This window comes from Parasteatoda tepidariorum, chromosome X1 (genome assembly GCF_043381705.1).
Source record: "Parasteatoda tepidariorum isolate YZ-2023 chromosome X1, CAS_Ptep_4.0, whole genome shotgun sequence".
Lineage (NCBI taxonomy): Eukaryota > Metazoa > Arthropoda > Arachnida > Araneae > Theridiidae > Parasteatoda > Parasteatoda tepidariorum.
Window position 1 is genome coordinate 8,357,015 of NC_092214.1, and position 14,826 is coordinate 8,371,840.

At 27.6% G+C, this 14,826-nt stretch overlaps 1 protein-coding gene across 2 annotated transcripts in view; it reads right to left on the minus strand.

The window, feature by feature from the left end:
• LOC107448365 (DNA mismatch repair protein Msh6) overlaps positions 1–14,826 on the minus strand; it is a gene marked incomplete at its 5' end in the record, with an annotated part of 128,773 nt that overhangs the window by 17,713 nt on the left and 96,234 nt on the right. For both annotated transcript variants that reach the window (XR_011638280.1, XM_071187838.1), the window contains 3 exon segments: positions 1,680–1,811; positions 4,534–4,688; positions 6,027–6,116. Coding sequence is in view for 1 of the 2 variants with exons in the window: in XM_071187838.1 (XP_071043939.1) it covers positions 1,680–1,811; positions 4,534–4,688; positions 6,027–6,116 (377 nt within the window).

Genomic DNA, 14,826 nt, shown 5'->3' on the forward strand with positions numbered 1-14,826 from the left:
TAGATTGAATTTTCTGTTTATCTTTGAAAATCGTAAATAAATATAATTATTTTACTTCAATGACTGAATTTAAAAAAAAACGGGATATTTATTTAAAAAAAACGAAACTTTTAGAGAATCGGAGTTTTTGATAAAAAGGCTGAAATTCGAGAGACAAAAAAAATCTCATCCCTGTATAAAGGTCAACCAGTTTTATCCCAAGGAAATGATTTTTAGAGAAACTTCAGAGGGAGGAAAAGGGACTTCAATAATTTCCCTCCGAGTAAAATTAAATTCCTCATAAAACATTTTAACTTGTGCAAAAAAAAAATTTCAGAGGAAATTAGAGGGAAAAATCTGGAAAAAAAAAGCGGAAATCCGCGAATCCGAGGAAGAATCTCATCCCTGTAGATTGCCAGCTACGGTATTTAAACTAGAAAAAAAACAGCATTGATAAGAATTAAATTTAGGGGATAATTAAAAAAAAAAAGTTTAAGGGATTAATCCCCCATTTATTTGTACTAATGCTTACATTGCTAGTATATATCTTTTTGATAATTTACTTCTCTTTTCCTCTATATGCAAGCAAATTTTTTGTTTAAATTGTTCGGGATACAGAGCAGAGGCATAGCCAGGGTTTACAATGCGTAAGGACGAGTTGCTCTACCTTGCAGTAAATTGAGTTTTTAAGATCATCTTTTTCCAGATTCAAAAGACTCATCTGTCATTCAAAATGTTGCCATTTTTTAAAAAAAGATTAGACTAGCAATGAAAATTACAATAAAAATTGACATTCTGTTAAATTTTTAGATAAATTGAGGAAAAAAAACTAACTCAAGTCTTTGGCCTAGTAATTTGCAAATGAAACAGGCAGCATATTAATAAAAAAAACATACTTTGAAATTAATTTCTTATTATGTTACATGAGTTAGGCAGAAACAAAATATTTCTTCAATACTTGTTTTCCAATTACTATGATGGGAACTGATAAATGTAATTTCTTTCTTAAAACATTTGTTGGCATTACGGTGATAAATTTTGATTTTTTAAAATTTAATTTATTCACAATTTTATCACTTTATGAACACATAATATTTGCATCTTAGCTCATTGACAGTGCTTGCTAATCACTTGTAATAACAATATACTCATAAAATATCAACAAGACTGAATACAATATAATAAAACAGCTCAGGAATTTACTTTTTGGGGTCTGTTATATTCATCTTATATATTATCTGTTTGTAAAAATTATTTTTTTTTAAAATTAATAGATACATTAAAAATATTTATAAAATTAAAACTAATCAGTGACATCATTAAAAAATGACCCACAAGTAGAACAATGTCATTTTGAAAAGAGGTTAGAATTTAATAATTATGTATAGTATCAATCTAAATACAAATTTAAAGATGGGTTGTTTAAGGATAAGAGAACTGAGTGATTAGTTTAATTTTGATTTCTATTAGCTTATGATAGCTTCCTGTTATTTGTTCAACATAAAAAGAAAAAAAAAATTATGCCCAAATGTATCTGGTAGAAGACTTATGATAAAAATTTATAATCGATGTGTTTACTGTTATCTAAAATCCAAAGAATACTTAAAATTTTATAAATATTTTAGAATATGATATTTATCAATAAATGTTCTTGTGTTTTATTGATTGGCAATAAAAATATAAAAGAAAATTATTTGTACCTCTTCATCTATTCCAGCCAATCGAGCAACATTGAAGCCATAGCTCTTAGGACAAGCACCATTAACAAATTTATAAAGAAATGTCACTTTTTCTAAAGTGGGGCTTCCACTATCATCTTCAACCATGCATGCCTATAAAATAAGATGTTATATAATTATTTTTAAGGTTTATTTAAGTCTGATTTTTTCAAAGGTGAGTTATTGAATTGGTATACAGTAATAAAGGTATTTAAGTATGATTAATTTTTTTATGAATCAAGTGATTTTAGGGATGCTGAATGGGGGGTTATAGGAGGTCACTGTGACCTCTGAAATATTTTTATTAATTTGGTAAATTTTGCTTTTGTACAAAAACTTTTTTAAAATATTTTTGGAAAGTAAAGTTTATGTAAGAAAAGAAATTTATTTGATTTTACACAATTCTTAAATAAACGAGAATATGTTAAAGATTATTAGAAATCAAAGGTCTCATTAATAAACTTAAGGAATTCAAACTAATAAACACACAAATTCACATTTAATGTTTTTTAACAATAAAAGTGTTTGAAGGACTTTTAGACAAAGAATTTTCCGTTGGCTGCCTGAATTTCCCTCGAAACCTCATTCACATGAATAGACAAACATTTAGAATGGATAAGAAATGCTTATTTTTTCTAAGTTGAGATCAGGCAATTATTGGCGACCACTTTAGTTTTACTTAATCTAAAAAATCTGCCTAAATTATGACATTATAATTAAAATTAATATTTACAATGTAACAACTCATTATTACTTGCAATATATTAAGAGTACCATGTTTTTAGAAAAACCAATTAATAATTTATTACAAATTAATAATTTTGGCTATATTTTTTATAAATGATACATAATATAAATTATAATTATAGTAGTATATAATGCAAGTATTGTGTTTTATTTAACGTCTAATAAAATGCCCCAAATGTTAATAAAGAAGCTTGTCCTAAGTTTTAGACAGTTTTGTCAGATTTTGACAGTTTTTGTCAGATTTCAACATTTTTTGATTTTACAACAGGTTTCTGACTCGTCAAGTCAAAAACCAGTTTTTGATATCGAAAATTCCAACCCTGTAATTAGGATATGAGCATCAATAATAAATTTTTATTCTTCCTACTGGTTCCTATAAGTTCTTCAGAAATACATTAACAAAATACAAAATAATTTCAAAAAACTTTACATGATCATGGTAAAATAACTAGTTTCTGACAAAGAACTCTTTTCTTGATTATATTAGCCATGATAAAAACAATTTATACACAATTTTAAAAATATTCAATACTAAGCAGCTCATTTTATTTTTAAATTAATAATTACTTTACTTAATTATGTAAAACATTTAATTCAAAATTACAATTAATTTAACTATTTATTTGGAAAAGGTTATTGAGTATATTTTTTAGATTTAAATAAAAGTTATTTATAAAAGTATATTCAACAAAACATTAACAAGATTAATACTATTGATCACACTGAATTTATAAAGATATGTTAAGAATTAATCAAACTAAGAAAACTTTAATAAATTCATATTATGAACGTAAATTAGTGAATGGCCCTAAAAAATGTTATTATTTGTTACTTGGTTCAGTATTTTTTTTCATGAAATGATTTTAAAAATTTCAATAATTTTGAAATGTAAAAACAATGAGTATTGAACCTAAACATTTTTGTCAAAAGTAAATTATTAGATGGTCCTTACATTCATAATATTTAATAAATCTGAGATAATTGAATTTTTCATTTTAATTGTTTGCAAATAAAATCATTAAGAGTTGAATTGTTGAAAGTTTTTTGGAATAAAAAGCCCCTTACTTCATACTTTTTTTTAAAATCTTGCCTCTAAATATTATCTCATAAAACAATTTAAGAGTACTGAAAATTTTAAAACTAATAATAATAAATATAATTAATAAGAAATAAAAGCAAAAAAAGTAATAAAGTACAATAAAAGTTTACAAAACTTTTACGAAAGTGGTGGACAGTCCCTCAGGTAAAAATATTACGCCTAAAATTTTCAATTAATTTCTAAATTTAATGAATAAAAGGGAGATAAAAATTTTGAGGTGATGAAGCCAATGGCTGTTATGCGGACCCACATGAAAATACGTAATTAGTGAATTATCCTCAAGTCAAGTTCAAAGATTATGGTACTAATCTATAAATATAATATCTCAAGAAGGCCATTAGCTTGCCAGTGCTGAAGACGATGGCACGTCACCAACGATGAAATCAATAAGAGAAATAAAATTTGCTATCACTATTTCTATCAAAAATTGATTACTTTAACTTAAAATCATTAGAATTTTTATTTTTAAAACATTAAATTATGAAAGTAAAAATTCCTTTACACCTTTCCCTTTAAAGAAAAAGAAAGAACTTTTAAGAATATTTAATTTTTCTGATGCAAAATTAAACATTTTTAAGACATGTATGAAGCCTGCAAACTAAAAATTGCTATGTAGGCAAAATGATGGTTGAATATGATTGTGTCAAACATAAATGAGTGTTACCCGGCAAAATTGGCAGAGTCAGGTTTGAGAGAAAAAACCGGGTCTGTCAAACATTTTGTCTGGATCAGATAATAACCGGGGAATGAAAATCTGGACCAGTACTGGATACACCTCTAGTTATTTGTAATTTTAATTAGGCAATTCCAATAAAAGGTGAATTTCACTTTCAGCAGAAAGGAAAAATTTTTCCAATAATCTGAAGAGAATATAAATCGCACACAAATTTACAGCATACAACACAACTCTTCCCTAATTTTAAATTCCTTTTATATTTTTTCTTCACATGAAATAATATAACATCTATATATATATATTTAAAAATTTACCATGTGTCCAAGTCCAACATTCGGCACACCATGAAAATCCTCCACAAGAGCATGATAATGAGTTGAAAATAAAGTGCGGCAGCCTATGTTCTTAGCTAAATGTTTTGCAGTGGCATAAGCAATAGCTGCCCCATCATAGGTAGCAGTTCCTCTACCTAAAAGCAATGATTTTAATTATAATTAAAAGTATTCTGATTCAAGCTAGGTATAATTTTCTAAAATGAAATGGGTAGTACATTGAGCATCCTAATTAAGGAGGTAAAAATAAGAGGAGTGAACGCAATGTCTTATGTGAATGGATGGTATTGAAGCAGTTGAAAAACTATGCAGAAAAGCATTTTAAAGGCAAGTTTGTTCCTCCTTTTTGCAAAATGTAAAGTTAAAAAACAGTATTTGCTGAAGAAAGTTTTTCTGTATCAAATGTTTATTATTTAATGATGTCAGAAGGAGGATAAGTAATTAATTGTATTGAAACTAGTTCTCAATTTTAATACAAATATAAATGTACAATTTTTACAGTGATCTAAAGTGTAATGTGGATGGCTTTAAGGTATATATACAGGGTGTCTATAAAAGAACTCCGGGGTTTTAAAAATTCATATCTCACTAACTATAAAAGATAGCAAAATTTAGTCGATTTCTCTGAAAAGAGTAGCTCAAAAAGTTTTACTCATACCAATTGGGAATGTTTGTATCAACTGTTGGCGACGCTGCAGGGCGTTGACCTTGAAATGACGTCGCGAAATTTGAAATGATGGCGACTCCGCAACAAAAGGCTCAATGTGTTATTTGGCTCATAGAAACGAAGTCTTTAGTTACTGTACAAAGTGCAGAGAAAATTCGTGATGTTCAACATCTCAGGGAACGAATAGTCAACGAATAGTTATATTGTGTGGCAACTGTCACCCCAGACATGCTCGCCAGGACATGGGAAGAGGTAGAATACCGTTTAGACGTCTGCCGTGCCACTAACGGGGCTCATATAGAACTTTACTAAGTGTTAAAAAAACTTGAAAATGTAAGCTTTTCAGTCATGTATAAAACATGTATGTATGTTTTTTATTTCATAAAAATATTTTGCCTCAAAACCCCGGAGTTCTTTTATAGACACCCTGTATTTATTTCTACTTGAGAATAGTTATTTTGAAATATTCCTATGAATGAAATATTCATTTTCTTTTTATTCATGACTGCAAAAAAGTCAACAAATCTTATTATGTTTTACATGAATATCAAAATAAGAGAACATCATTTAATGTAAATTTCTGATTGGGAACTATCAAGGCATCTTCAAAATCATATCAAATTCATTATTAAAATATTATGAATAAACAGGGTCATTTTTTGTTCTAACTATTATACAAGACTCACTTTTGACGACATGGATGAATTACATATGTATTTCAATTTCTATATCAGGCTCAAATTTTTGTGCCTTTGAAATACACATAATTACTGTCATATAATTGCCATCTAATATATAACTAACTTACCAAGTTCATCAATAAGAGCAAATGAATCTCTAGTAGCATGGTGCAATATACTGGCAGTTTCACTAGACTCAACAAAAAATGTGCTTTCTCCTTAAAAAGAAAAATTAATTTAATAAAAAAAGATAAAATAAATAAATCAGGTTTGCAACTTTTAAGGAGTTATAACTTATTTTTTAGTTGAAGATTAAATTTTTACAATTTGCCGGAAATTTTCTACAATCCTAATTCAGTTTTACATATAAATAATAAAAGACGGCTGTAGCCAATGCATTGAATGTTCTCAAACCAATTGCAAAATAACTGTTTGAAACATAAACTAAAACATTCCCTTTTTCATAATTATTTTAATGTATAAACTGAAAGTAAATACCAAATGTCATAAACAACTTTTATTTTAGTAAAGAGTATATTGTGTAACTAAACCAAGAATTTTTTTTTTTTCAAGGAGTGAAAATACTCTTCGACTTCTTTTAGTGGAGAAAAATTAATTTTGGGGGAGTAAAATACGAAAACTGTAAAATAATAATAATAAATAAAAATTACATTAAAAACAGGGCAGTCAACTTTCTGTTTTTTTTGGGGGGGGGATTTCTTCCACTTGCAGCTATTTTTATGCTTTAGTGTGTCATTCTTTGATTAGTAAATTTGATTTAAAGTTACTTTTTACAGCACTACATATTATTGATTTAAAATTTCATATGAAACGCCAATTAAAAAGTGGAATAAATTACTAAAACTTCTCAAAGTTTTAGTTTTATTTGTCTACCACTCTATAAAAATATTCAGCAAAAAGAATAGTACTAGGCAGCCCTGCATAAGTAACAGAAACTGATTTCATAAAAAATTTATGGATGAGAGACTTTTTATGATAGAAGTAGCAGATGGTCTGTTGAATAAGAGATATGTTCTTTCCTTTCTTTAACTTATTATAATTTTTCTACAGTTAACATATTTTGGATTTAAAAAAATACATTTAAATTAAATACTTTATTTACATCAAAATTCTAACCACCATTTCATCAACATGATTTCACAGCATCAATTTTGAAATCACTAAGAACATTTCCAATTTGTTTTTTAAAGTCAGTTCCTTGCACTCATATACGTTTAATTAGTAATTTTAAATTGATTTATTTCTTATGTTAGTTCTTATGAAAAACCCTTCTTCACATGTAGCAGTTGACAAGGATATTGTTCTATTTGTGCCAGTGTAGTAAAGCCAAGATATATTGGAATTCTTTAGAGCACTTATTTCAAAGTTGTTCACATTCATGGAAATAAAAAATTGAAACAGTAAAACAAAACAGCTACCCAAGGCACAGAGAGGCCTAAGGAACATTGATGTTNTTTTTTTTTTTTTTTTTTTTTTTTTTTTTTTTAGATAAGAATACTCTTTCCAATGTTTATAAGGATACGGGGGTGCACGATCTTCCCTTTTGATCACATAAAGATAAGACAATCAGAGCAACCACAATGAAGTTGTTGAACATAAACTGTAGAATTAATTCAAACATAATTGCTTTGATTTATGATACCTTCCAGTTCACAAAATGCATGTGATATTAAGCTATTTTGGCAGCAGATAATGCAATAAAACAGTGTCAGGATGAAACCAAAGAAAGAATTAATGGGATATATTTCAATGGGCAGGGGTGATTATGAGCCCGATTCAAAAATCCTGAAACTTTCTTGAGTAAGATCACTATGACGCATTTCAAAAAAGTAATATCTTTGTAAATTGAAATCTTTGATATTCTCAAAACATGAAATTCTAAATAAATTCTTAATTAAAATGAATATTTATGTATAAGTCAGGCATGAAAGTGGACAAAAATAAAAAAAGCTGAACTTTTACAATGCAGGCCACTGGGAGGAGAGGGGGGGAGGGGGGGAGTGCTCTATATGATACTGAGATTTATAAAAGTAACTTTTAACTATGCTAGGAGACTTTGATTTATTATTTAAACTGGCAGAAGCATTTAGACAGTTAACTTTAAATTTTTCTTAAATATAATTTTAAAATTGTGACCATTACTATATTAAAAAAAAATTAAGCAATTATAGGAAGGCACGACTATGAAATTACTTACTAATGAAAAATATACCACATCTTTACAGTAACTGATTCAAGAGAAAACTTACTTCTACTTCTTTCAAGAATCGCTATTTTGGATTTTAAAATCGCGTGAATATGAATAACGATAATGTATTTTAAAATCGCGTGAATATGAATCGCGATTTTGGATTAAAAAATCGAGTGACTATGTATCGCGATTTTGGATTTTAAAATCGTGTGAATATTAATCGTGCGCTTGGATTCTAAAATCGCATGAATATGAATCGTGCGGTTGGATCTTAAAATCGCGTGAATATGAATCGCGCTGCTGGATTTTAAAGACATGAAAATACAAATCGGGTAATTAAGAATTGTGATGCATAATTTTTAGATCACGTGAATACGAATCGCAATGAGTAATTTTTAAATATTGTACAAATAAGAAAAACAATATCTGATGTTAATCGCGATGTTGGATTTTAAACTTGTGAGAATACAAATCGCGAAATTGTGTTTTAAAAACGCTTAAATACAAATCGCGATATTGGATTTTTAAATTGAGTGAATAGGAATTGCTAGTATGGCTCTTGAATCGCAACACGTAACTTTTAAATCAGTTAAATACGAAAAATCGATGATTGATATTAAAATTGTCTGATTAAAAATCGCGATTTTAGCAGATTCCGGAGCAATTCCTAATATTTAAAATTCCAAAAATCAGCGAAACAAAATAAATCAAATATCGGCGGTCGGAAACGAAACACTTAAGACTCCTTTCCACTCTATAGCGGAAGTCGCGGTAATCCGACTATCGATCGGGAGGCTTGGGTTATCTAATTGGACTCCCCAAAAATTTTATTTTTTGGAACATGGTCGGAAATTTTAAAAATTGGTAGAAAAAAGCGGATTTCCGCTTTTTTGCGGAAGTCTTTCATCCCTGATAAGTTTACTTTTATCACTAATCACATTTATTATTATTAAACACATAATTATAATTTTCCTATGAAAAAAGAGCAACAGTTTGAATTTTAAAAAAATTAATCAAGGTATTTTCCCCCTCCTTCTCAATATATCTTCGTTTACTTAAAATATATTTAAAATTTTACACACACATATGAAAAGCCTGGAGAAACAATTGAAATTTATAAACATGTCTTTCTTTCTCGAGTTGATAATTAGAATAACTATTTAGAGATAAAAAATGAATTATAACCTTAAATTTATAAAGTATCTGGCTCTCCCTTACAAACAAATAAAATAAACTGTTTTTTTAAGTTCCATTGTCAAAAATGGTGTTATGAAGTACCTACTGGAAAAATATATCTACAAAAAAGAAAGTTGCATAATAAAATTCATACTTTTAATGATTTTAAATAAAACATACAGGAATTTTTATACTATGTGAAGAAAAAGGTTTTGAAGAAAGAAAAGGTTTTGTTTTATGGCTTCCAAGGCCGGTACCCCCTGAAGACGACGGCTTCGGTGGTCATAACTATTTAAAAAAAACTTTTTAAAAAATTTAAAAAAAAAAAACTATTAAAAAAAAAGACGAAATTATTAAAAAGACGGAACTATTAGAAAAAAAGGTCTTTAACTATTTAAAAAAAAGACGATAGAATACAAGAAAAACTCATTAATCAATCAAATAAAATAAAAACGGCATTTAAAAATTATCAAACGGAAATAACAATTAAAAGAAACGCTAACATAAATATTAAATCCCTAGAGGCCATGAAATCAACTGAATTAAAAAAAAATCCATGAACAATAACTAATTTATTGAGTACAAAGTTTTGAACAGAAAAAAAAATTCAGTGGAATCAAAAATTTTTTAAAAAGAGAAAGCTGCAATCTGCTTTATAAAATAATCCTCTATTTTTAGTAATAAATCATTGTATGTATCATCATTGTATAATAAATGTAGACAACTTTAAAGAAAAGCAGATATGATTCCACACTATGCAAAACTTGATAATGATTCAGCATTTCTGAGGAATCAGAGTTTACTCAATTAAAAAAAACATCGTTCTTTTATTGGCATCAAAAAAATATTGCCGATGAAAAGAATTTTTTCATAATAAATAATGTATTATCCAAAATTATAAAACAATAATTTTTCATAATTGGGAAACAATGTTGAAAATTGAGAAACAATAGTAGATTTAAAAAAAACCTAACAATTGTTAATACTCTTAGAGCAGAATTTTCCAGTTTTTTTAAACCCGGACATCCAACTGACTACACTCCAGAATAATAGAAGAATCTTGAGGATGCATCTAATGATGTTTGGTATGGAAAAAATAGGATTTTTTAATCCTCTATTTTGCAAGGGCAAATTACATTATTGAAAATGGAAAAGTGAACTCCCGCCATTAGACAGATCGTCTAATTCCAAGATAATTCTCGGGTTTGGGGTAAAATTACATTTTTCAATGACTATTCGATCCAGTCCATACGAACCCTCTCATTAAGAGAAGTAAAATAAAATGATTAAAGTAATTACAAATTATTATAATGCAAATAAAAAAAAATATTATATAAGTAAAGTTATAAAGTTAATAGGAGATGTTTATTTGCAATCGCAGCCCAATTGTACTCAATAAAAATTTTAAATTTTTTAAGAATAACTGAAATAAAAATTTGCTTATTATATTCAAATAAATTCAATTTACAATATTTACGACGTGCAATCTTACAAACGCAGAATTAGCGAAAAATGATAGCATTAACATTAAAAAAATAATTAAATAAAAAAAAAGCTTGAAAATATTAAATTAAAAAAGTTTTGTATCTAAATTAATCTATCTAATATTACAATGCATTGTCAATTCCTCACGGTGATATAAGATCATGGTATAAATTGTGACAAGCGCCAAAATAAAGACCAAATTTCTAAAATAAAGAGAAATAAATAGTACTCAAGTAACAATAAAGAAGTTTTGTAATAAATATACGGGGAAATAAATATTTTTTTTACAATTCAATTCAAAACAAGTCTGTTTCTTAAAGACTGCATAGAAAACAAATAAAAAATTAAAGTTTAAATACTTGAAAAGGGATTTAATATAGTCGTTATGCACGGGACTCAGAAAAAAGATTAATTTCTACCCTGACTTCTATTTTTCATAAACTCTGTGAATTTAAAACTTGTATATTGTCATTATATTTTATTCTTAGCTGATAAATATTACTTCTATTAAATTATGCTGGATGTTTTCCAAATACATTATTTGATAAAATTCTAAATTTATTTTATTTGTGTTATGCACAGGACATACCTAATGTTATGCACGGGACATGTCTGCAATTTATTACACACGGAAGTATACACTTGATTTAATTATGTATATTTTGAAGTGGCAACACTAATTCTTACTTTGAATTTAGTTTGGTGATCTGAATTAGAAGCTTTATAAATCATTATAAAGGATAATTACAACTGTATCGCCAAAGAAAGAAAACAGAGTTTAGGAATAATACAGCATCAAGAAGCCAAATTGAAAATGCCTACAAAATTTATCAAGTTGTCGGAAAAGCAATGAGAAAATCATTAAAATCTTTACCTAAATCTCCTACCAAAAAAAAAAAAAAAAAACAGTAGTTTCTGTAATTGCAACAAATTTTGGCTTAAACATGCAAGCTAGTCAGAAAAATACTATTAGTGATGAAGAGTCACCTAATTTAAATTTTTTTCCGTCCAGATATTTTTTTACACTACCAGGAATGAAGGATGAAGTTACAGTTTGGAAGAATGGTGAGAAAATTAAATTAAGAAAATATTATTTGGTGACATATCTGAATGAAGCATCAGAGTTGGCAAGGTTTAAAAAAGAAAGGATTAATCAACGGTTTAAACTGTCCTGTCCAAAACTCTATGGATCAAATTATATTAAAATTTTAAAAAAATAATGTGAAAAATAAAAGGTTAATTTTTGAACAAGGAACAAAATGAAGACAAGTTTTTGTTTTGTTAAAAAATTTATTATTACTTTAAATATTGCATTATTTATCCTTATGCAAAAACATAATTTATCAGTACTAAAAGCATATTTAAAGGATAAGGTACTCACTTTTGTTATTCAATGAATTGTGCAGCTTCAAAAGTTATTGATCTTTTCCTATTATATTATTTTCCTTCAATAAGTTAAAGTAAATTGCATAAAAAATATAAAATATTTATTAATGTATGTAATTATGTGTTTAATAGTTTCACATATAGAATTTTTATCTTTTACTAATGTTTAAGGTTTTAGACACTTTAAAACAGTTTAGGACAGTTTTAGGCAGCTAAGACAGTTCCAATTGTGCAGTCTGCGGAAGATTTTGCAAATGTTGTAAAAAAAGCTATGTCACCTATTACAGTGATGCTATTTTTAGATAAAGATATAAACAGAGATAATAATATGTGGGCCAACGAAAGAGTAATACCAGGAATTTCTAAAATGCATGGAATTACATATTCGCCTTCTGGTTTAAAATTTTATAAAAATGCTGTAGCACCAATAAAAAGAAATCTTAATACCAGGGCAATTAACACCACAAAAAGTATTGGAGGAAATTGGGGTGTTGTGAAATAGGATAATAGTTTATATGCTGGAGAAGTTATGCAAGTGCTGGGAAATGATATTGAAGTTTCTGAATTGGTAAAGCCTGGAAAATATTGGAAATGGCCTAAACGAGAAGATAAAGTGTTTTACAACATGAGGAAATTGTTAAAGTTACTTAGCCACCTACAGTTATAAATGCTCTTGGAGTTTTTGATTTTCACAATTTTTAGAGAAATTTAAGTTATGCACGGGACATGAAAACAAGTGCTAATTTTTTTTATCTAATATTAGACTTAGAGGAACTTCCTATGTAATATAAGTCAGTACTAAGAGAAAGAAAGTAAAATTGAAGCAGTTTCTGTTTTGCCCTAAAAATAAATGAGAAAAATAAAAATTATCATGTTTTTGTGTTATGCAGGGGACAACCAATTTTTGCTCAAATAAATTTTTATTTTTTACATAATTTTAATATGATTTTTAAATTTTAAATTTATTTTTAAATAAGAGCATTATATAGATACATGAAAGAAAAAGAAGAAAATTGAAATGCTATAATATTTTTTTAACTAAGGAAATAAATGTAAATATGTTGATTATAACAAGAAAACTTAAAAAGTACAATGCTAAATTTTAAGAACTGATTCCATAATAAAAATTTAAATATAACTAGTATTGTATCTCATTTTTTAAGATTTAACCTATGTACCTTATTATTGAATAAATTAAAAATATGTACAAGTAAGATAAAAATTGAGGTTTAGAGTGTTTACAGAATGGCCCATTATTCAAATAAATGACTGAAAAATTTAAGTAGTAGCATTTGAGCACATAAAAGTAGTCTTATAAAATCGCTTAGCAAATTCATCGACATTTGTCCAGATACTGGAAGATTGCGGCTTCTTCGAATGGTGAACCACTTCAGTAATGGTTCTTCAACATCCTTGTGACCGGCTTTTCTCAATTTTTTTCTGCCATCTAAATTTTTTTTCAGGAACAGAAATTATTAATTGCCTATTTTTCCATATGTGACAAACTGCAGATTTGGATAGTTTATATTCCCTGAAAATATCAACTTGATTGCATCCATTTTAAATTTTCTGATTATGCCCATTTTATTATCAATGGAGAACGTTTTACGTTTACTGCTTGCCATAGTTAAATTTGAGACACTTGTTTGCAGGATTTTTTAAGCTGAATTGAGAGCAAAAAGGAGTTGAAATGAGGGCCTTATCAACACAAATTAGTGTCCAACCCTTTAACCAATAATGAATAATTACTTATTCCCTCTGACAGAAAATGCATATTAATCCCACTGACTCCTTACAGGTGCATCATTTGCCTGAGTTGGAAACATCTGCTTGGTTTGTTTAGGGATGGGAAAGTGAGATAAAAGAAGCAAACAAGGAAAAATGTTTATCGCTACATTCCCCTCTATAGATAGTTTTAAAAATCGGTATATGTATTTATTTTGAAATAGAAATTTGAAAATTATTACAAAATGAGAAAAAAAAAATCATTCGAAGACAGAAAAAAGTTCATTACATCGAACTTCCTCACTTTTTTGGTTCACTATATCCACAAAAAATAACATTATACGTGTATAGCAAGGCATGGGACCAAATATTTCGTTCACTATATCAGGGTTTGACTGTAGTATCAAATCAAAAACGACATTTGAAAAATATCGTTAATTAAACGAGTTACTATTTAAAATAAAAAACCATCTCTTCATCTATCAATTAATTTAGTTCTATTTACAATACAGGGCCAAATTAAAATTGCATTGTGATCATTCAGAAAATAAGAAACAAATGTGTAAATAGCACATGTTGTATCTTAAAATAAGATTTTATTTTTCTATATTTTTCAGGTACAAGAATACAGTTATAAATAAATTTAATAATATTGAATAAAGAAAAATATGCATTTAAATTTATCAATTTAATTACATCATTCCTAATGGTTGGACATGTTACAGTTAATGGTGGCAAGAAAATTGAGTTATCCCTAATCATCAATTATTTACTGACAGCTTACAACCTTGACCTTGGAGATCCCACAAGGGAGGTCAGAGTGAAGAACTCTTGCAATGGAACTAAAATGCCCACTATTTTGCACTCCTATTTAACTAATTTCCTCCTCATCGCTTTCCAAGAACCTAACAAAAAGACTCCTAATTTATTTTGGGGTAAAAGAT